The sequence below is a fragment of the Myotis nattereri genome, assembly GCF_964212035.1.
Source record: "Myotis nattereri genome assembly, chromosome: 1".
Lineage (NCBI taxonomy): Eukaryota > Metazoa > Chordata > Mammalia > Chiroptera > Vespertilionidae > Myotis > Myotis nattereri.
In genome coordinates, this window is record NC_138075.1 from 53,434,727 (window position 1) to 53,459,253 (window position 24,527).

At 42.3% G+C, this 24,527-nt stretch overlaps 1 protein-coding gene across 2 annotated transcripts in view; it reads right to left on the minus strand.

Annotated features, from left to right (window-relative positions):
• MYZAP (myocardial zonula adherens protein) overlaps positions 1-24,527 on the minus strand; it is an 87,288-nt gene that overhangs the window by 16,143 nt on the left and 46,618 nt on the right. Inside the window, exon 11 of one of the 2 annotated variants that reach the window (XM_081110381.1) lies at positions 2,109-2,192. In XM_081110381.1, the coding sequence (XP_080966507.1) occupies positions 2,109-2,192 (84 nt within the window). Of the gene's footprint in view, positions 1-2,108; positions 2,193-18,264; positions 19,612-24,527 lie in introns of those variants that run through there. The other variant, XM_081110382.1, reaches the window with a different exon arrangement.

The window sequence follows — 24,527 nt, forward strand, 5'->3', positions numbered from 1 at the left end:
TTCCCATAATGCTAATGACCTGTCAATGCATCACCATGACAACAGGTCCTGAGTGTGAATCACCCTGAAACCACCTACTCCTGTGACCTAAGAATCACCCACATCCCCTCTCCTTAGCTATTCAGAAAAGGATTCTCTCTCCTTTGGATCTGAGAGATAGCCCGGCCAGGGGAGGAGGAGGGGGAGGGCTGCTGGGCACTGTCTCTCCTGCCAGCATTTCCCTCTTCTCTCCTGTAGCCACCCTCTCTCTAGACGATGAGCTTCCACTGCGACACGCACTCCCTGACTCTCGCTGGGCACGTGTGATCCCCTCACGGGAGCTGATTTCAGAGGGCAGTCTTCACAACAGAACTGCCCATTCACAGGGCTGGAGCTGGACCCAGTGACTGCGGAGGAGGAGACAGGAATGGCACGGGGCAAGTATCTATTGACACAGCTGTCAGGACACTGAGATTTCTGGGCCTCGAATCTGCTACCAGGGCCCCAGGGACACTAAGGGACTGCTGGTTGTAACTTTTGTACGCAGTCCCTCCAAAACGGAGTAAATGAAGACCCAGCTCGCCACCCCAACAAACATACTGGTTAAGAGCTCAGGCTTTGAACCCAGGCTTACCCAGCTCTCCCGCCACATTGGGCATGTTCCTTAATGCACCTAAACCTCAATTTCCCCTTCTGTAAAATGGGGGAGAATATAATCTAACTCTCTGGGCATTCTCTCAATAAAGAAGAACAACACTAACAAGTTACAGGTTAATAAGTGCTCAGTACCTGCCAGGCACTCTCTATGCATCTCGCTGCACAGTCTCTCTCTCTCTCTCTCTCTCTCTCTCTCTCTCTCTCTCTCTCTCTCTCTCTCACACACACACACAGATGCAGTTAACATTGGCATTTTATAAGAAACTTTCCCCAGCATCCCCCAGCTAATAGGAAGCAGAAGTCTAATCCCACTCAACGTCAATGTTATACAAAGGATATAGAAAGTAATTAACAGTGCCCAGTGAGTACGAGGTGCTTAATAAATGCCTCTTCTTTCCTGGCCCCTTACTTCATCCTCCCCTGGGCTGTCCCGGGGGAAGGACTATAATGAAGAGTCAGACCAGGAGAGATTCATGGAGGTTCAGAAGGAAGAGGCTCAATGCCAAGCTCTTAATACATACTCTTCAGAGCAAATAAATTTTGGCTTCTCCTCCAGTTAATACCTAAGCCCTCAATTTTTTTTTTCCCAACTCCATAATTTCCTTCTCTGGAACCTATACAACATCCCGAAATGACTTTCAAAAAGCCAGAAAGTCAGCAATACTAAATAGCTTTAAAGTTGCAGGTGAAATGAAGTCACCGCTAAAACGTGGTGACTTGGTTTCCTAGAAGAACACTGGATTGAGAGCCCATCTCTCCACCCGGCCCTGGCGTTACTGAGCTGGGTGATCCTGGGCAAAGCACCTGCCTTCCCTGCTCTCCTCTTTAAAAACTGGTTAAGCCCTAGCTGGTTTGGCTCAGTGGATAGAGCATCAGCCTGCAGACTGAAGGGCCCCGGGATCGATTCCGGTCAAGGGCACATGCCTGGGTTGTGGGCTTAATCCCCAATAGGGGTTGTGCAGGAGGCAGCCAATCAATGATTCTCTCTCATTACTGATGTTTCTCTCTCTCTCTCTCCCTATCCCTTCCTCTCTGAAATCAATTAAAAGATGTTTTTTAAAAAAATAAAAGTTGGTTAATATAAAGATAACAATCCTGCTCTTGCCTTGCTTAGAGCTGCTGAGAGAATTGTGTGAGGAATGTATGCGAAAATACTTCGCAAATTATGAAGCACTTACAAGCGTGGGCGATGATCAATATTATTCCAAAGCTTATCAAGTTTGCTAAGGAAATTCTTGAACAAGAAAAATTAGAGCCTAAATCAGAGGTGAGCGGCAGGCGGGGCTGAGGAGAGCCAGGTGGCAAAGAAAAACTAGCTGTCAGAGCTCATGTTCAGCGCTGGCAGTTAACCTTCAATCCGTTTTATAAGGCCTGGAAGTAGCCATATTTTTAATTAAGTGTCGATGGTAGGCTCAGCAACATAAAATGTAATGGCAGGGAAGACACACCAGCTTAAAGAAACAGTGTCTTACCTCTCCTTCTAAGAAAGATATCTTTTCCAAAAGCTGCAATATTAGGAGCTGCTTCTGTTGCACCTTTTTCTTTAATGATTCAATCTGGAAAGAAAACAAATTGAAGATTGTTAGTCAAAATTACAGAACTGTACAGGTTAATCCACTGGAAGAGATGCCTTTGGTTTTCATTTAAACAAGACCTATCCACTGGTTCTGTGTGTTCCAAGGAACGGTATGAACATGAGAAGCTCCGTGAAAAGGGAATTCCGTGCCCAGGTAAGCCTGGGACATCAGACGTGATTTTGGAGTCGTATGTCATTAGGTGTGTGTAACCTAACCTAGTCACACTGATTTTACCGTGTAACCCTTATTACCATCCCACAGAACATGCTTTGGGAAATGCAGATACGACGCTACATAAAATAACTCTTCAGTTTAAATATATGAGGTTCCCAGCATGTCAAACACGCAGCTCTGTTATTCCTGTCAGTGCTTCCTATTTGCTCAACCAGGTGTCAAAAATTTTGGTCTGGGGAAAGGGCAACTGTCACTCAAACTGCTAATGAAGCTCAGAGGACTGGGGGCTCCTGTGGCCTGGGGTGAGCGGGGAAGGCTCCGTAAAGAGACGGGCTTGAGCTGGGCTTTCGTCTTTGCTTTTTGATACATATATTCTCTCTTGGACTCCTCTTTGCTCTTCTTTCACATATCATGTCTCCATAGACAAACCACAGATGCCCTAAAGCATGAACCAGGGCACTGTGTACCAGGTCGTGACTCAGAAACTAGTGGGAATAACGTGCAGGTTCATTAAGTAACTCCTTATTTTGAGGAATGCACTAATTTTCAAACAATCTTGTATATTGAATTTGAACATTTGCAAAATTGTTTTTAAAGTCCCTCTCAATGCAAAATGACACAATTCCTATAAAAAGTACAAAAATATAATTGCATCTACCCTTTGACTCAACAATTCTATTCTTTTCTTTTTTTTGTTAATCCTCACTGAGGATATTTTTTCCATTGATTTTTAGAGAGTGGGAGGGAGGGAAGGAGGAGAAGGGAGGGAAGGAGAGAGTGGGTGTGTGTGTGTGTGGGGTGAGAGAGAGAGAGAGAGAGAGAGAGAGAGAGAGAGAGAGAGAAAGAAACATCGATGTGAGAGAAACACATGGATTGGCTGCCTCCCACACACACACAAACAGGGGCCTGGGATCAAACTTGCAACCCAGGTATGTGCCCTTGATCAGAATAAACCTGTGACCCTTCCGTGTGTGGTCCAACACTCTAACCACAGAACACACCAGCCAGGACAGCAATTCCATTTCTAAAAATAGATTTTGAAGTCATATTGGCCAAAATATGAAATGACTTGAACAGGATTTTGTTTTTTAGAAAACAAAATTCTATCAATAAGTGGCTGGTTAAATAAACCATGGTGCATCTTAGCACTGGATGTCTATCTAACCTTCAAGAAAAATGAAGATCTCTAAAACACTGATCTGGTGTATTATAAGGAATACATAGTCCGCTAGCATTGGTGTAAAATAGGTGAGGATATATGAGTGCAAACATATTTGCAAAAAGACATACTGCAAAGATAAAAACAAATCTGAATTATTAAAAAATAGTTGCCGTAGGGAAGGGGAGAAAATTAGATAGAGGACACAGAAGAAAGACTTTTCCAATAAAACTGCATTACATAGGTTTAATTTTGAAAGCATACTTTACAGATTCAAAAAATAAAACTAAACCAAAATGGACAAAATAAGTGAACCCTAAAACCTGAAAACAAACTGAAATAAGGGAACTTAATTGTATATTAAATTGGTGAAAATAATTAATTCAAGCATTTTAACAAGATAATTTGACTATATTTTTTAGTGAAATGTATTCTAAAGATAAACAGAATTGCAAAAAAACCCTCTCATTCACTAGGGAAATTGTTAGTAGTAATATCTGTATTGTTATTTTTAAATTAATATATTGTTAAACATCCTATATAATAGAGAGCTATATAATAAAGAGCTAATATGCTAGTTAGACTGAATAGCAGAATGATTGTCCGGACAATCTTCCAGACAAAGTCGGGGCTGTGAGGGCCAAGCCTCTTGCACAAATTTCGTGCATCAGGCTGCCAGTATTTTATATTTGGAATCAAGACTTTTAGTGTAAGAGAAAGAAATACAAGTATGAAATCAAAGAAGTAAAAAGAGTTTTATTAAATTTGAAATAAAAATATCAGTAGGAACACATAATCTTTTATTTTCTTTTGTTAAATATGCATTTCCTAACTTTTTCCATGGAGAAAACTTAGGAACAATAACAATAAACACATAATATATGCAGATTCTTGTCTTTAAATACCATTCCTCACCAAAAAAACACAGGACATCTTGAAGGAATGGCCCTCTTCATGGGGCAAAAATATATTAAATGAACCCAAACACCTTGTTATGCTTGAAAACAAGGACATGAAAGGTTTTCCCTGGGCCAAGGTTGGGACAATTTGAGCATCAAAAAAAATAATGAATGGAATTGAATGGAATATATATATATATATATATATATATATATATATATATATATATTTATTTATTTATTTATTTATTTTAAGAGAAAGATGCAAATTGACCATACCTTCGCGATGCCCCACCAGCCAATCAGGAGTGAGTATGCAAATTAACCCAACAAAGATGGGTTAATTTGCATACACAGGCACCAAGCGGCGTTCCGCACTGCCCAAGCCGCTCCGGACCTCTGGGCAGCGTGGGAAGGTGGAAAGGCGGCTCCAGGCTGGAGTGAAGGTGGTGCCAGCAGCCAGGGGAAGGAAGGCTCATTCTTGCACGAAATCTTCGAGCATTGGGCCTCTACTGTGTGTGTGTGTGTGTGTGTGTGTGTATATATATATATATATATATATATATATATATATATATATATATAATGATTCTTCAGAAACAAAACAGCAACTACTCATTGGACTCCATTGGAAGTGAAAGGGTACACACCCTTATTTACAAACTTGGCAATTTAGAGGAAAGAATAAAGCATTTATCCTGCCTTTCTTATACAAACTGCATTTTGAGATGACTAAAAAGTCCTAGTCTATGAGGGGAAAAGTTGTACTTTTCAGAAGAATTCCAGTTAATAAATGGGTTAAAAATAATAAATTAAAACAAAAACAAACAGAAAAAGAATAAATGAGAAAATCACCATTGTGTAATCCCCATGAAACAACTGACTCGAGCAACCACCATGAACAGGTAAAAGTGTGAGGGGCAAAGCTGACGAGGAACTTTACAACTGCTTCAGGCTGTCACCATCTGAATCCATGATCAACCTTGGCCTCATTAAAAGTGGGACAACCACACACTGCGTGTTCTTTTTTTTTTTTTTTTTTAAGCTTTTAAAGTAACATTTATTTTTTTAAAGTTAACATGTGCATATATAGGAAACTGAAAAACACAAGCAAAGAACTTAGCCATCCATAATCACAAGCAGTTTACAATCTGACGTGTCCTTCTAAGTCCTGTGTATCTACACAACTAAGCTTTCATTTTTATGTAATTAAGATGGTACAGTTATGTATCATGCTTGCTCACACATCATGAATATTTATCATTTCAAAGTCCCAAAGCTATGAGTATTCTGATAAGCAAGAATACCCAACATCAACTCAATCTGGAAGAAAATGTAATCCTGTCTTACTTGGTGACAAAAATTTCATAAAGGACAAAAATAGCAACAAACGTCTAGATAAAAGATATTCACAAAGTTATAATTAAAATAATGTGTTCCCTTCATGTTCCATTAAAAATGAGACCCAAAGCAAGAGTACACAAAGTATAATGCTTCTAAGAGAATTATGATTTATACTTTAAAATATTAGCAAGGTGGCAAGTTTTAACGGAAGTACTTAACAACATATTCCTATAGCAGTCTAAAGAGATGCATGCACATCAGTGGTTATCACCACAATGTGAATACGAACACATCCACACACACCCCTCGGTATGAACAAGTCCTGATGTCCATTTCTGAGATGGTTCAACAACTCCATGTCCAAGATGCCTCTTTTCTAACAATTATAACAAAAAGATATTTACAAATTGGTTAATTCACTAGTTCTACTTTTTATCAGACATTGTCACCTAAGGACATCTAAAAGGCTCCAATGTTGCAAAATAAAGAACCTTGTCCACAATAAACACAGAAACTTTACAAAAATGCACACAGACCTATAGTTATAACCTAAAACTTTCTTCTAGGTATGTTCTAAAATGATGCAAAATGAATCACAGAGCACCACTGTGAAGTATGCTTGACTCCCCTCACACACAAGAAGTTGAAACTGAATCTAGGAGAGCTTCTAGAGCAAATAAGGAAAGAAAAAGACAAATCTAGAATGTGGGAACCTTTATAGGACAACCAACTCCATGTCCCTGGTGGGAGTGAAACTGGCGGGGGGGCGGGGGGGAGGGGTAAAAGGAGGGCAGCAGGCTATAGATTAAAACACTTCAGAAACATAACAACCAAATGTAATGGACCTTCTCTATGTGCTGACTGGAACAAAGCATGAGTAAAAGACATTTTAAAGATATTTCAAAATATATTATCACAGATTGGTTTATTCAATGATACCCAGGAATTATCATTAATTTTGTTAAGTGTGACGATGGTATTATGATAATATAAGAAAAAGTCCACATGTTTTAGAGATGCATGGTGAAGTATATAAGAAACATATGCAGAATGTCTGGGATTTGCTTTAAAATAATTACATGAAGCGGGGGGGGAGGAAAAGAAGAGACAAATAAAGCAAATACAGCCACATTTTACTATTTGTTGAATCTGGGTAGTGAGTCTAGAGAACTTCATTGATTATTCTCTGTCCTAAGTGCATTTGACATTTTCATTATAAAATATTTTAAATTCCACCCAGTGTCAAAAAATATAAACCTCCAACATGAAAGCAAACCTTACAAAATAGAATATACGAAACACACTTAAGAAAAATGTTCAATGTTGATCATAACTAAAGAACTTAAGAATTTCAAACATTAATGAGGTACCCTGGAATACCTATTAAATTTGCTCCAAACTACTGACTAAAGAAATCAGTGTTGGAAGGGGTGGGAGGGACAGCTCCTCTCATGTGTTGCAGGTGGCATTGTAAATTAGAATGACCCTTTGGGCAATTTAGCAATAAATATTAAGAGCCATAAAGCTGTTCGTACCCTTTGACCCACTAATCCCACTCCTGGGAATTTATCCTAAGGATATAACTCAGATGTAGGAAAAAAAGTTATAAATACAAAGATGTTCTTGCTCCTATTACTTATAATAGAGAAAATGGAAATAACCTTAATGTCCAGCACTAACGGAACGGGTAATAAATTACGGGATATCAACTGGACGGAATATATTACACCAACACGAAAAACAAATATATTGCAAAATGGGAACGTGTTTATCAAAAGCCCAGAGGGGGAGAAAAACAAAAGTTTGCAATGACGAAAGTAAAAGCTGGAAGAGAAGTTAGATAAACTAAATGAGTCTGGGGTTGGGGTAGGATTATGGGCAAAACAAAAAAGTTATGTTGTTTACATTTCCTTCAACATTGGTAGGAAAAATTTTCAAAAAATCATCCTTATAATAGTGTTCCTTTTTCATTCCTTCCTTTAGAGTTTAAGGTTTTTAAAAGTTGACTTTTTAAATCTTAAATGATAGGTAAAATGGCTCCTGAAATGAACTAAAATGTTCCAGGAAGGCCAGAGGTGATATGTCATCAAATAACATAAAATAACAGAGAGAGTAACTTCACACACACACACACACCACACACACACACACACACACACACACACACACACACACGTTTCACTGTCTCTGAAGTAATCAGAGGGGTTTGTGAGTCAAGAGAAGCAAGAGATGCGGTAAGGGCACCAATGATCAGCTCATGGGAGCATTTTCATTTAAAAAAGGAAATGAACACAAGGCAAGATGCCGTCTGCAGAGAGCTGAGGGGAGAATTCTGAGCATTCCAAGGGGCGAGAGGGTTGGTTCTAAAGAGGCCCCTGGTTCTCGGGAGGAAGGACAGGCTGCAGGGAGGATTGGGGTGCTCAAGCTTCTGCCCCGGCTCATAAGCGATGTGCCCTTGTGCTGAAAGAGAGCTGTGCGTGCACATGTCCTTTCAGCCTTGAGCATTTCTTTTTTTTTTTTTAATATATTTTATTGATTTTTTACAGAGAGGAAGGGAGAGAGATAGAGAGTTAGAAACATCGATGAGAGAGGAACATCGATCAGCTGCCTCCTGCACATCCCCCACTGGGAAGTGCCCGCAACCCAGGTACATGCCCTTGACCGGAATCGAACCTGGGACCTTTCAGTCTGCAGGCCGACACTCTATCCACAGAGCCAAACCGGTTTCGGCATTTGAGCGTTTCTTACAGAAGCATCTTGTGCAGTATCTTCGGTGACCAGGGTCTGCTTGTTCAGATTAGGAAAGAAGGGCAGTAAGACTGGCAGGCAGGGCGTGGCTGGCCCCTTCTGCCTACGGGTGCCCCTACGGGTGCCAACTGTGAATCCCTGCTTAGTCTGCCCTGGAGCCTGGCCCTTGGAGCACATCCCAGGCCCTCTCCCACGTGAGAAGGTAATGCTTCTAAAATAAGCTGACTTGCATGCTTCTGGGTCTGGTAACATAACAACTAACTTCCAAATATGGCTCTTTAGCCACAACGGCTCAATCACACCTTTGTGTGGAAAACGGTGTTATTTTTGACTGCCCACTTCAAAGAGCTTTGAAATATTGTCTCACAAAGCACCTAGATACCATAAACACTCAAAACATTAGCTACAACTACCGCATTACTGCAATTTCTCCCTCTTAGACCGTGAGCTCCTTGAGAGTAAAGACCTTGGTCACCTTTACATTCTCAGACAATGAATGAATGAATGAATGAATCCATCCACCTATCTCTGAACAATCCATCCCTAGACTTCTGGGGAGGAACTGTCTGGAACAGACTCGTGGAGAACTTGATGAACCCAGGTGAGCATGTTCCCAAAAGAACCCCTCAAAATCAGGGGCCGCTCAAAATCCAGGGTGCCGTGCAGCTTGTAAGTGAAATCCATGTGGTACCTTTGCCCTCACTTTTGGACGAGCTTAAGCTTACAAATTTGACCTTCAACAGGCTTACGTGCCCTCGTGGAGAAGCATTTAGGTCCACCTGTCACGAGGTGGCGGTGAATGACCCAGGTTACCAGGCTCTAATCAGGGCATCGGGAAATGAGAAATGAGAAGCACTCTCCTTCCAGACCTCGCCTACTTTATACCAGAAGGTAATCTTGTTGCAATAGTTACATTGAAATATACAGTTGTAGACCCCCTTATAGAACAAAGGAAAGAAACCCATCTGGGTAGAATCTGGAACCTTTTAACAGATGTTAATAGAATCTTTTCTAATTTTTGTCTTCATGAGCAAGTTTTTTGGTAACTCACCCTGAATATAGGTCTTGCTGCCTAATTGCTCATGCAGGATATTAGTTCTCTGAGACTATAGGCCAGTTTGATATTTAAGGAGGAGAGGAGGTCTTCAAATTTCTTAGGACTGATAACGGCTTTTCTTCACATCGGTCGCCACTGAGTGGCCTGCATAGATGATCTGAGTTAAGCAGCCCCTCTTATCCACAGCCACACCCTGGAATCACCTGGGTGGAGCTTTTACAGAAAAACCAACTTCTAGGCTCTACCCTCAGATGCTGAATATCACTCTCCTCCTTAAAAACCCACGCAAGCATCTAATATTCAAACTTCCTGGCAGGGCATCAAGCCCTCTGCTGTGGTCCCACTATTTCTCCCCAGTTTCGTTTCTTGCCTGTCCTGTCTCACAATGAATCCTACAGAAAAGCCACTCCATCCTCAACACTTCATGGACACAGAATGGTCCTACCTCCATCCCTCTGTACGGGCTGGTGCCACACTCCCTCCCCTCCCCCACCAGGAAACCTCCCTCTGTCATGAAGAACTCAACAGTCACCTCTCACCTGTCTTCCCAAGTCCATCAGGATGGCCTTGTGTCCCCTCTTCTGTTCTCCCTCAGTCCTCCCATCAAACCCTTTAGGACAGGGATGGGCAACCCCTGGCACGCGTGCCAAACATGGCATGCCAGTAACTTTTGCTGGCACACGAAACCCTCTCTTATAATCTTCCATTTACAATTTTTTCTTAATATCAACTTTTTTATTTTTCAGATATATTCAGTGTAGGTGCATCTTAGATAAATAAATAATTTTACATAACAAGTTATCTTAAAGACCATAGACATGGACTGACGAGAGAGGGGAAGAACAATTTCTATGCCTCTGCCTTAACTCTCCCTGCCTTCCTAGATCCAACCAGTGTTTTGGTTTCATCCACATACGCTTGTGAATCTTTGTTCTCAGTGATGAATTTTGTTAAGTCTCGTCATAGGAGTAGCCTGACGGATGAAAGTAGTAGCTCATGCATCTCTCTGAAGGTCACGAAATATAAACCTGATGTAAAATCTGTCATCAGTGATGCAGCAGCAAAAGTCCCACTGATAATATCAAACGGAGTCATAAAGTTTTGTGTCAGACTATCAGTGTACATGTATACATTAAAAATAAATGTATTTTTCATCATCATATACTGTGTTTTTGTTGCTCGAATGAATTTTATTATTTCTTCAAGGTTCTTCCCATACGTACACCTTAAGAGATATCAAGTAGGCGTAACATGTTCTCAAAAAATTAGGTTTGGCTCGCAGAAGAATTTTGAGTCAGAGATTTTGCTGGTTTGGGCACGCACTCACAAAAAGGTTTCCCACCCCTGCTTTAGGACAATCACTGCCATTTACCATCCTTTACTCACATCTTGCCCTTGCACGAGACAGCAAACCCACCTGGCACAAATGTCCAGTGTATCAATTATCTCATAGGAAAGAGCAGCTCTCTGAGGAGATGAAATCACCCTTATCAATCCACACGTCTTTATAAACTGCTTTGGAAATGGATTGCTAGTGAAAGGATTCCTCCTAATTTGTTTCGAAAAGAGCTTATGTGTCAACCAGATCGAAATGAAATTGTACAAACATTGAGTGAAGCCCTGTTATGTATGGATCCATACAACCCTGGAGGTTGCAAGGCTTCTCAGCTTCTTGGAGGTTTTTTGGTTTTTTCCATTAGTGACAGATGCAAAGGACACAGGTTGTTTTGTGTTAGGACGACAGAACGTGATGCAGGCCTGTAATTAGAACTGTGAGAATGGCACCCAATTGTGCAAGACTCGTGAAACATAACTCAATATTGAGGTGGGGGATGTGGACAGAAATGAATAAATATAAGAAATAGCAGCAGCAAATAAGTATTAAATGCTAGATAGCACTTGATATGGTTTTTAAAGAAACTGTGCCTGGGATGCTTTCTCTTACCAGCTGGTGACTGATAACATGCACGTATCTGGAAAATGCCTTACATAAAACAGGAAATACACTGAATGGAGTACGATACTAGGAGTTACGTGATTTTTTGTTGTTTGTTTGTTTACTAATAAGTTTATGATATTGTTTATTTTCTTTGAAATTTGTTTTATTTTGTTTTCATTCTAATTTTTTTTAAAAAAATTTATTGAATTTATTGAGGTGATATTGGTTAATAAATTATATAGGTTCCAGGTGTACAATTCTACAACGTATCATCTGTACATTGTATTGTGTATTCACCACCCCAAGTCATCTCCTATCACCACTTATCCTCCCTTTACCCTCTTCTGCTGTTTTCATTCTAATTTTAGGAAAAGCCCACAGGTGCTTTTATTCGAAACCGGGGTATGAGGGCAGTGTGTGGTGGTAGGAAGTTCCCAGCCTCTATCAGCAACACTCCTGCCTTTTCACTCCTTCCCCTGGACCCTCACTTAGACACACTTCCTGCTTTAAACCGCGCTGATAAAGAAACAAATCCTTTTCCCACTGCTAGACAGATCAAAGAAGAAATGCCAACCGAAGCTTCTCATCAGAATGAGATCATCAGGGTTCTGAATTCTAGGTCAAAGTAAAGCAACAGGACACTTTATGGTGAGTCCCTGTAGACTCTGCACAGGACATTATAAGCTGTGAGATGACTTGAAAATTTCACAAGAAAATAACTCGAGGATCCCCATTACTGTTTCAAAATGCCTAGAGGTCCAGTGAACCAGGGAACTGAACGGGGCAGGGACGGGACGGGACTGGCAGGAACCTTCCAGAGCTCACTCAGGCTTCAGTGCCTTCTCCCTGAGCTTCCTCTGGTCCTGACAGGGCCTCGTTTTCAACTCGAACCCCTTGTGATCTGTCAAAGGGTTGTCTCCATTTCCCTCAACAAAACAGGAAGCACGCAGGACCCTCCTGCACCCTCCATGAAAAATGGGGATAACCCGCATTTTACACTCTTTCTCCTGAAAAGGTATGTGTGTTTTTAAATTTTTCCTACAGTTCCTCTTAATTCTATTTTACAAGTCTTATGACATTGTCATTTCACAGTAATGCATTTTAAAGTGCATCCTCCTCCATAAAAACGCCACAGTAAGAATTTTAAAAATAATAAAGTTACCCTCTTTCCCTGAGAAATAATAATAAAGCAGAGAGAAATACGGCACCACCGGAATCTGGCCTGCACTAATGCAGCCTGAAAGGACAGTTTTAAAAGGACAAGGAAAATGGTACATTATCTCATTTTGGGGAGAGTGAAGGAAATGAATTAAGGCCACAACAAAATGAAACTGAAAAATTGCTAAATGAAGCTCTGAGTGGGGAAAATGAAAAATCAATGAAGGGACGGAGGGAAAAAGGTACATTTTTCATCTTCATGAGCTTGATTGGGTTTGCAGAAATTCATTTTCAATTAATGTGTCTTGTGGCATTCAGCCAGGCTGGATATGAACAGGACACATATTTTAATCAATTTTTTTCTATTAAGTTTGAAGTTATATATAATAATAGTACTATACCATTCAAAAGGATCAGTTGAAACTGGCTTCCGAGGTAAAATAATCTAGTTTGGTTTGATTTCTAGCTTATATTAACGATAACTCAACTTCTCTTGGAGAAGAGCAACCCTAGTCTCCTGGCGCCGAAACGTGACTGGGCTGTACACACATCCGGGAAGGATGAGTAAACTGGCCCTGCCACCTGCACGCATTCACGGGGAAGGAAGGAAGAGGGGTGCACTGGGTCCCAGGGCTCTTGCTGGGCTAGCTCATTATTCTCGGAAACAACCCGAAGAGCAGTCATCCCCAAAGAGGAGGAAACTGAGGTTCCTAGAGTCGCATCATCGCTCGTCCCTCAACAGTCCCTGTGATCACCTCTGCGGTGGACCCAGTGTCAGGTGCTGAGCGAGGAAGACTTGTCTCCACCTTCACAGAGAAAACATCCCAGGGAGGAAGGCAGGCAGTAAATGGAGAAAGAAATGCAAAAGTGAGTGCAATAAAGCGAGCAGGCAGAGGGATGTTTGGTATCCCCCCGAATATGGAATGCACCTGCCGGCTGTGGATGGGGAGAGGAAAAGGGTCAGACCACAGGGCTAAGGGCCCGCTCACCCCAGCCTGCCGGGACTTTCCAGGCGTTAGCACTGGAATTCTCACATGTCAGGAACTTCTCGGTCGCAGGCCAATCAGCACAGTGGTCACCATGGAGCTTGAAGCTGGGAGGCCTGAGATCCAAACCCACATCCTCTGAAGCCAAGGCCCTTTCATTCGCACCACCCTGATGTCCAGAGGTTTGCCTCCATCCTCTCTGGGTGACAACCTATCGCTGTGATGCTGCCCAGAAAGGAGGCAAAGCTGGGAAGAAATTCTGGGGCCCTAAGTCTTGAAGGCTGTTCTTTCTCTTCTGTGACTTTAGAGGAGGAAGGTGGGATGGAGAAGAGGGTGCTCTAAGCATCTCTGTCCCTGTGCTTTCCTCGGTAGATGCAGGATCAGGGGCAAAAGACCACACACTGACCAGGAATATCCAGGGAAAGAATCACTGGAGATAAATGCAATGAGATATGTATATGGAAGTACCCAGCTCCACACCTGGCACAAAGCTGGAGCTAAAAAATAAAAGTTCCTCAGAAAGCCAAGAGACATATGAAAAAATGCTCAAAGTCACTAATCATCTGAGAGATGCAAATCAAAATGACAGCGAGATATCACCTCACACCTGTCAGAAGGGAGGGTGGGTGGGAAGACATCAACCAGTGAACTTGTATGCATATATGCATAACCCATGGACACAGACAATGGGGTGGGGAAGGGGGACAGGAGCAGGCTGGAAGAGAGTAATGAGGGGGAAAGGAGGACCTATGTAATACTTTCAACAATAAAGATTTAAAAATAACATAAAATAAAAGTTCCTAAGTTCAAGGGCCCTGAATATGGGCCCTCACCTGCACTAGCTTCCCTCGCTCCGCCCCCCGCCCCGCCCCGCCCCACCCCGCCCCGCCCCGCCAATGGCCCAGCACCCCTAAAGAGCCCTCAGGAATTGAGAGTAAAGCAATAAAGGACACTCTTGGCTTGGTGCTGATAACACACCACAACTGGCCTCAACCCACATTTCCAGCCTCTTCATTGGGATTCCCTCCCACAGGCCAGTCAAACTAGATTAGTGCTCCCTGAACTCACCCCGCACTTACTGGTCTCCATGTTTTCGGTTTTTGTTTATTCCATATCTTGTCTGGCATGTCCTTTTCCACCCACTCAATCCCAGCCTAGAAATTTCCGATCCATCCTGCAAGACTGGGTCAAATATCACCTCCTCCCGAAAGACTCCCGCCCACACTGGAGTTAGTGAGCACGCGTTCTACCAGTCCCTCCTCACAGCCACCTCTGGAGCAGGTGCTGTGTCATCATTTCCATTTTGTCGATAAGGAAACAGTGTTGGAAAGAATGAGTAACTCACTAAAGAAATAAAGCCCACCCAGGAACAGAAGCAGGACACAAACTCAGATTTCATTTATTACTCGACGTCTGTGAGCTTAACTACTGTTGTCTCCAGGTCCTGTGCCTCGGCACCCAGATCATACCCCTGCGTCTGACATCACACTCTGCCTTGAGTTCTCACAGGTTTTAATGTCAATCAGAAAGCCCTTTGAGGGCACAATCGGACCTGGCTCATCACCCGCATCCCCACTCCTGGCCCCGAGGACTGGGTTTCCCCGCAGACTTTAGCACAAGGGCAGGAGTGCAGAAATATTTTTTAATGTATATTTTTTATTGATTTCAGAGAGAAAGGGAGAGGGAGTGAGAGGTAGAAACATCAATGATTGGCTGCCTCCTGCACGCTCCACACTGGGGATCGAGCCCACAACCCAGGCCCTGACCGGGTATTGAACCATGACCTCCTGGTTCATAGCTCGACGCTCAACCACTGAGCCACGCCGGTTGGGCGAGAACAGAAATGTTTAAAGACAGTGGCACAAGGGAAACATCTCCATTGATAGAGGTGGCATGAAAAAAATCAGTGGAGCAAGGATGGACCATCCCATTAATGCTGTTAGAGAAACAAGCTTTCCATGATCTCCCAATCCCCCCGCGCACCCCCCCTCAAAATGGAGCCCTATTCATATCACATATACAAGAAATAAATTCCACATGGATTATTATTTATTTGTTCAATAAATATTTATTGAGCTTCTCCTCTGGGTCAGTGACTATTTCAGGTTTAGAGATACAGCTATGAACAAAACAGTCAAAACCACTGCCCTCGGGGAGCTTACATTCTAGTGGAGGAAAACAGACGACAAATAAATAAACAAAACAGGTAAGTGTAGGATGTATTACAAGATAATAGGATAGACAGGTATGGAGAAAAAGGAAGAGAAGGTATGAGTGGGTGGGGTGTAATTAAAGACCTAGAGATAAAAACAGACCTCTGAAACTATTATAAACATATCCTATGACAAACAAACAAGACACACAGCACAGCACAAAAAATTGGTAACTTTATACCAAAATTAAAAACATGTATATTACACCAGACACCATAAACAAACAAAACACACTGACTGGGAGAAGACAATGGCATCAAAATATTTTTTGATAAATGATGAATATAGATAGTATTCAGAGTTCCTACAAATCAAGAGGGAAAAAAGATAAACAACCAAAGAGAAAAATAAACAAAGATATGAACAGCCAACTCATAGACATGAAGCCTGAATGGTCAATAAGCTTGTGAAGACACTCAACCTCGCCAGTCACAATGAGTAGTAATAAGGCTGATGCAAATTAAAACCCAAACAAAGAGATGCTATTTCACAAATGGCAAAAATTATAGTCCAACAGTGCCAGGAGGTGTGAGGGTGTGGAGAAATCTACCTTCTCATACGTGATGGGCGGAAGTGTATGTTTGCTTTGGAGATCCATGGGCAGTACCTGGCAAAGGTGAAATTGTGCCAACCCCAGGCTCTGGCAAATCCTCCTCTAAGTACATTCCCCAATTGGAGAAGCACAGAGACATGTTTGGTATTGTTTGTAAAAAAATGAAAATTTGGAAAAATGCTTCAAGTCTATCATTAGGATACAGTATCCTATATTTACATAGTGGAATATTAGAGAGCCATTAAAATGAATAATTTAGATCTATATGTAACATCAGAAACAAAATTAGGAAAAGAACTTGCAAAAATATACAATAAATTTTACTTATTTATATATTATAAATAAAAATGTACATTTTTTATCAATAAATTAAGCTATATGCTGATAATAGACATACATATAGTTAGTAAAAGCATTGACACATGGTCTGCATAGAGACCAAATTGCCTCTGAGGAGGGAGGGAGGGGGGATGAGGAAAAAGATCAGAATTGGAGAGGGATAACAAGAAAAACTCCCCTTTGTATTGTTTTCTTTTATTTAGAAAAATCTGAAATATATGCCAAAATGTTAACATTTGTCAATTCAAGAGGAGAGTACCAGGGTTTTTGTTTTAATAATTCTCTGTAATTTTCTGCATTTAAAACTCCCCCCTCCCCCCCCCCCCCCCCAGTTAAAAAAACAGAAGAAGCAAAGAATGAATGCTAGGTTTGGAGTCAATGAACCCGACACCAACATCTTTTGCTAAGGGATGGATGGTTACTTATTTTTTAAGACACTAAGTCTCAGTTTCCTATGCCAAAAAAAATTGGGCTAATAATACCTTCCCTAGAGGTTTAGTGTGTGTGGGACTGTGAGGTCTACACGCATAGCCTTGAAACCTGAGAAGCACCTAGTAGGTGGTAGCCACCTGGACAGGAGCACAGCCTCACACACTCTCTTATGGGAAGATCATGGGGACCTGGTCTTTAAGAAATACTGCAGAGCCAACTAGAAACAATCTCAACAAAGAGAAAGTGGGTTCACTGACGTTGACAAAGAAAAGACCTGCTCCCTTGAAAGGACAATTTGTATGGCGAATACATGTATCAGTACATGTCATACAGTGAGACTGCAGTAATCCTTTCAACAATGCATCGAAGGAAAGGCTCACGCACTTAAGAGCTTTCTGATACCTTCTAAAAACCACATTTTAGATCAAGTATCTAAGATTTTTAAAATAAAGACATGAGTAATACAACATTAAACACTAGGATCTGAAACTATAACATTTTAATTTACTAGAAACACATTCTGCATCAGATTTCTGAGTAGCACCTATTTTGGGTGGAAGCCTGAGTGAGCATGAGACAAAACTGGAGCCTTAAGAGCCGAAAGCTAATGATCCAGTTAAGGGGAGGAGCATGGGTGGGGTGCAGCAGAATGTGAACACCTAACTCAGGTGTGACAGGCAATAAGTCAAGTTCACACCATATCACCATCCTGGCAGCAAAGTGTGAACTGGACACAGACAAAGGAGGGAGGGGCAGATGGAGGGAGGTCCTAGGGGGACGTGGATGAGGTGCCGAGGGCATAACATATTGGAGGCTCTCAGGGTCCTGCAGACAATCAAGCCCCCCACCCCCACCCCCTCTGCACAAAATAAAGCCTCGCTGGCCTCCAGGGACTGTCTGTCACCCACGAGAGGGAAGAAGCTCCACGGGCAGGAGGACAGCACACGGTTCTGGGAGAAAGGCTCACCTGGATGACCCACTTTCTCTACAAGTCATGACATTTCGTCTCCTTTCTTTTTTTCTTTTCTTTCTTTCTTTTTTTTTTTTTTTGAAACTGGGTAATGAATCTATGCCACTAGAACAAATGCCAGGAACTTTTCCACCAGAGACTTAGAAAAACATGAGAGGAGTGAAGGCATGTAACCCTATAAACAGTGTAGGTTATAACACTAGAGTGACATCTGGGTCAGCAAATCTCAAATTTGACTCAAATCTCCCTAGCAGAAGTCTGAGTTCCCAGCAGAGTATCTGGGGACCTGCCCAGAAACAGGATACCCAGGTAGATTAACTGCATTAACAGTTCATTACTAATCCGGAAATTTATTCACCTGCTTCCTTTCCCGTCCACTGCTTACTTGCTTAAGCTGGACAGAAGCATCTCAATGAAAGACCAAAGGCAACTATTGCCAAGAAAGCATCTACCCGTCCACCTTGCTGTGGTGGGAGTGGACAACTACCCAACATCAAATTGATGCTGTCCCCTTAATGAACTCACTCCATTAACCCAGTCTACTAGCTTAGGTGGGCTAATACCACCCACTGATTATTATTACCACCACCACTGCTGCTGCTACTACTAACTAGATTTAAGCAACACTACATTTTGATGAGATACCAGCACCCCATACAAATAAAGCAGCATGAAGCATATTTCACTTCAATATATTTCAGCCGAATACATGTCTCTCATCATCAGATATACTTCTCCTTTTCATGAAGTTAGTCGAACTGTCTATTCAGGCAAAATGCCTGTGGTGATAGAAGCCAACCAAACGCTCCTAAAACCATCAGGAAGAGTGCTAAGTTGACTAGTGCTGTTGATCTCCACTCAGAGAGGACATCCGCTGGGCCACCACTCACAGATAAATAAAAGCCAACTACATGGACACTCGGCTGCTTCTGTATTTTCTGGGGTGTGATCTGGTGGCAGCACTTCCCGTCTCCTTAGCAGGGTCCTCGGCAGCTTCTCCATATGAAGGCTCCATTCTCCAGGACCTGACGACCAGCCTCCACCTGGCACTTTCCAAATTATATTTAGGACTATTTTTCATCATGTCTCCTTCTTTGATGTCTAGGAACCCAAGTTTCTAAAAAATGGTCTGTGGATCTTTGAGCCCTCTTGACTCTGCAGTGTGGGGCTGTATGAGTTGAGGTTAGAGTATGTGGCGTTTCCACAAATAAGAGCCCCACATGGTCAAGTGTTCCTTTTAATAGCGTGTCCTTCCTGTTTTGTTCATCGGCTCATCAGATACATGCCACCTCTTCCCAGCAGAGAGTGCAAGCGTTCTTCTAATCACGAACAATACAGGGAATCGCTTCCAACCCAGGGCAGGCTACCATTTATCATCTTCCAAAGAGCCGGAGACTAAATCTGGAGAAGAGCTCGTGGGACATGATCTGGAAACAGGTGAATTGGGTGGGTTAGGGTTGCGGGCTCAGTGCTATGGCTCCTTCCCCTGCCCCCATGTGGCTAATTGTCAGTGTTGGAGATTACATGGAACCCTCCAAACACAGGGCATTTGGCAAAAATGTACTTTTGTGTTGTACATTTCAGCACAGCACAGGATAATTTTAAAATAAATTGCTAATAAATGGCTGATCCATTTAAAAATAGGAGATTCTTGGGATGTAGAGAATTGATTTTTTAAAATTGCTTTGTGTATAGCCCTGGCCAGTGTAGCTCAGTCCACTGGGCATCGTCCGGTGCACCAAAAGGTTGCCAGCTCAATTCCCAGTCAGGGCACATGTCAGGGTTGCAGGTTCGATCCCCACTAGCGGGCATGTGGGAGGCAGTTGATCGATGTTTCACTCTGATAGAGATGTTTCTCTCTCTCCCTCTTCCTTCCCCTCTCTCTAAAAATCAATAACAATTATTTTAAAAATGTACTTTGTGTATAAATATTCTACTCAAAGGACAGATGGCTAAGCCAGAACGCAGCACAAAGCACAGGAGGAGGAAGAAGGTTACCCAAAGATCCATAAGATTCCCAAGGAGAGAAGGGCAGTCCTGTGTAATGCTCAAAAAATCAACCCAGCGGCGTTTGCTTTTAATCCATTTAACTTTACCTTTGGTGTTCACAGCAAGGACCCACCCATCAGTAGTAGTAGTAGTAGTAGTAGTAGTAGTAATAATAATAATAATAGCAGCTAATATTTAGTGGGTATTTCCTATGTTCCAATGAATATGCTGTATTTTATATAGGGCTGATCCTTAAACAACACAGATTTGAACTGTGCAGTTCCACTTATATGCAGATTTTTTTCAATAAATACTTAAAATATAGTTTCTCCTCCTTATAATTTTCTTAATAAAATTTTCTCTTCTCTAGCTTCATTTATTGTAAGACTACAGTATATAATATACAAAATATGTGTTAATCAATTGTTTATGTTATAGGTAGGACTTCCAGGCAACAGTAGACTATTAGTAGTTGAGTTTTGGCGGAGTCAAAAGTTATACACGAATTTTGGACTGCATAGGGTAACCCCCACATTGTCAAGAATCAACTGTACATCACCTCTTTTAACTCTTACAAAAAATCCTCTCGGACAGATACTGTTATTAACCTTGTTTTACAGACAAGAAACTAATAACTTTTTGAAGGTCCCACATCTAGTAAATGCAAGCATGTCTGCTTCTAGAAAGTCCATGCTCATCTCCAGTCTAGGTACCTTTCCCTATAAACCCATAGAATTTACTCCTTCCTCTAACTTACTTCCCTGGGTCTCTAATGCAGGGCGTGCATACAGATTCGGGGCCTGGGAGGTAAGTTATGGGGACTTGAAAAAAGAAAAGAGAAGCCCAGCTTTGCTGGCTGGCTCAAGAGCCAGAAACTAGTAACTCAAACCTCACTCCCCAAAGAGTTACTCATCATCTATCCTCCCTCATCCAGTTTATCTCCTCAAAAAACTATAGAGTTATAACAAGAAACTCACTCTTTAAAAAGCTAAAGGATGATAATCAAATACTTTCAAAACCATTTCTGAGGAACTGCAAAAATGTTCTGCCTCGTCTTGCACTTGAGACGAGGTCATTGTTAATACTATGATTTCAACAAGGTATCGTGTTCTTTTCTTTCTAAGGAAGGCCAGTGTGGCCAAAAGTAAGGTCTTCTGTGTAGACAGAAGTGAGTAATTTAAACCAAGGCAAGGCCGTACATGTGCACACACAAGCACTGCAGGAAGAGGATCCATGCGAACTGCTTTTGGGCTCTTTGTTAGTGGAAGTTCTTGGCTTCAACTGGAGTTGGATTCTGTCCCTTTAAGTCTCTATTATCTGTTTAACAAGTGTGCCTAAATATACCTGCCTTAGTAACAACTTCTCTCTAGGCGGCCATGAATAGCCTCTGGGAAGTTTTATTACCTGGACACCACCAGGCCAGCAGAGCTATTAAGGGTGAGCCATCGCCCTAACCCGTGGTCAGCAAACTCATTAGTCAACAGAGCCAAATATCAACAGTACAACGATTAAAATTTATTTTGAGAGCTAAATTTTTTAAACTTAAACTATATAGGTAGGTACATTGTTATTATCTTAATTAGGGTACTCCTAAGGCTTAGGAAGAGCCACACTCAAGGGGCCAAAGAGCCGCATGTGGCTCGCAAGCCGCAGTTTGCCGACCACGGCCCTAACCGGTTTGGCTCAGTGGATAAAGCGTCAGCCCGTGGACTGAAGGGTCCTAGGTTTGATTCCAGTCAAGGGCATGTACCTGGGTTGCAGGCACATCCCCAGTAGGGGGACTGCAGGAGGGAGCTTATCGATGTTTCTCTCTCATCGATGTTTCTAACTCTCTATCCCTCTCTTCCTCTCTGTAAAAAAATCAGTAAAATATATTAAAAAGAAAAAAAAGAGTGAGCTGTCTATATGGGGCTTTCTAGCTGGAGCTGTCTAGATGGGGCTGATAGGACTTCAGACAGTCACACACTTGCACCAGCCTCCCACTTCAGTGCTCCTGGTCCCTGCTGACCCATCTCTCGCACTTTCTTCCCTTGAGCCCTTCCTACCAGCTTCACTGCCAGCTTCTCCCCTCAGGCACAGCAGCTCCTGAGGGAGGCTGGCTAAATGCACTGATGGCCTGAAAACCCAGCATGGAAACGCACGCCACTGTTGTAAGAACCCGGAACATCGGTTGCATACTGGAATCTTGTGGGGCTTAAAAACCAACCAAAAATACCCCCAATCGCCAGTCCCTCCCTCCTACTCCCATCTGCTGGGTTCTGGAATTTTTTAAGGCTTCCCTGTGATTCTAATGCACTGCCTGCATGGAGAGCCACTAACAAGAAAATCGATTCCTAGCACCTGTGCATCTAAATGATACAAGGGGGCCGGGGGTGCAATTGCTTTCTGCAAAGGAAAACTCAGGAAAAATGCCTTCTCTGGAACTCTTCAGACACTTGCATTTCACCCATCACAAACACAATGGGAAATTAGAAGAAGGCCATGATGAAACAAAAGGATGCCTATGATTGAGGCGGAAAAGGAACTCTTATTAAATTACCGTGTATTCAGCTGAACAATATCATTGCCCATTGGCAAAAATGTATGTCTACCCTTTTCGAGGGCAAATAAGAACTTGTTTTTTCCTCCAGCTAATTTCCCCTTGGCAGAAAAACCGCTTTGGTTGGCAGGAGACTGGGCCTTGGTGCGCACAGGGAAAGAGGTGAGAATGACCCTCTGAAGGGCCAGCTAAAGACTTAAAACTTAAAGATGTGTCAAGGTTCCGCCCTGCCCTTTGCTCCTCCCTGGGCCCCGGGTTCCTTTCAGGGAAAGCTCAAGACTGCAGCCTGACTGAGGCACAGGACCTGCCCCCGTGGGGTTTTTCAACAGAAGCAGGACACCCCAGCAGGAGGGTTACTCTGGAGCTCGGATGACACCGCTGGGGAGATGCAGAGCCACACCTGCCCCTCCCCACCTGTCCTAGCCCTGCACGGAGAGTGCTGGCGGGTAGCTGGTGGACGGAGGGATGAGTGAATTTCCCCACAAGAGCTATTTCTTTCAGTCCCTCTATATTTTCTGGCAAACCTTTGAAGTCTAAGGAGCATATGTAGAGCTAGTTCTCTTTTTTCTTTTCGTCAGAGTTAGAACCAGTAAGAAGAAGTGATGGAGGGAGACACCAGTCCCTGACATCCACCCCAATAAAGATCTAGTCCATGGAGGTATTTGGTCCCACACTTCACACATGATTCTTCGAGTTGCCTTTTTTCCAATGAACGTGGCCCCATAGATATGTATTAATCTTTCATTTCTAAAAAGCCCATTCTGCTCTTTTCTTACATGTGCAAGTCCTTACTGAAACATACTGTCCCACACAATGAAAACCAATTACTGAGCTATGGATTACAAAACGTAGGCTGGGTATTTTTTTGTTTGTTTTTTGTTGTTTTTATATATTTTTTATCGGTTATGTTTTATTCAGATTGTTATTATTAAGAAATTGCACTGTACTGAGGTGGAAGGAAATATATTGCCTAACAATTTAAGATTCCAAGGACCTCATGGATGATTGGAGCTGGGAAAAGAAGCACATCATTTTAATAAACGGAGTTTCTCCATAGACACTGGGACGAAAATGACACCAACAATGGATGGAGACTAGATTCAGCCGTTGGTGAATGTGAAGCTACCACACTGACAAGCTTTCAGACTTCCTGGGAGGGAAGGAAAAGGGTCCCTGACATTTGCTGCCTGTTTCTAGGTCAAATTGTCTTAATATCCGGAGTTCATGGATAAAAATATATTTCTCTTCTAAAGTCAGAGTTCAAGATTCCACAAGTAACTGATTCAGTGGTCCGGATCTCTGTTTTGCTTTGTTTTTAATCCTCACCCAAGAATATGCCTTTCATTGATTCTAGAGAGAGAAGAAGTGAGAGAGAAAAAACATCGATCGGTTGCTTCATGCACATGCACTGACCCTGTGGTGCACAGGACAACACTCTAACCACTGAGCACACTGGCCAGGCAGTAGTCTGAGTTTTTTAAAATTTGGTGCAAATGCCCTGAAGTGATTTAGTTATAATTTTGCCGATTCTGGTCATTGGGCAAAGTAATGATAATGCTGTGATCATAACAACAGGCACAGCCTAGTAAACAATAGAAAATTCTTTATTTATAAGGAGCTTCTATCTCGATTTCTTATGTCATAAGGAACGCATCCATGGTGAAGGGCTAAATACCTTCCAGGGCAGCAAATATTAGAAACTAGAGGCCCGGTGCATGAATTTGTACACCAGTGGGGTCCCTCAGCCTGGCCTGCTGGATTGGGCCAAAACTGGCTCTCCAACATCCCCTGAGGAGTCCCGGATTGCGAGAAGGT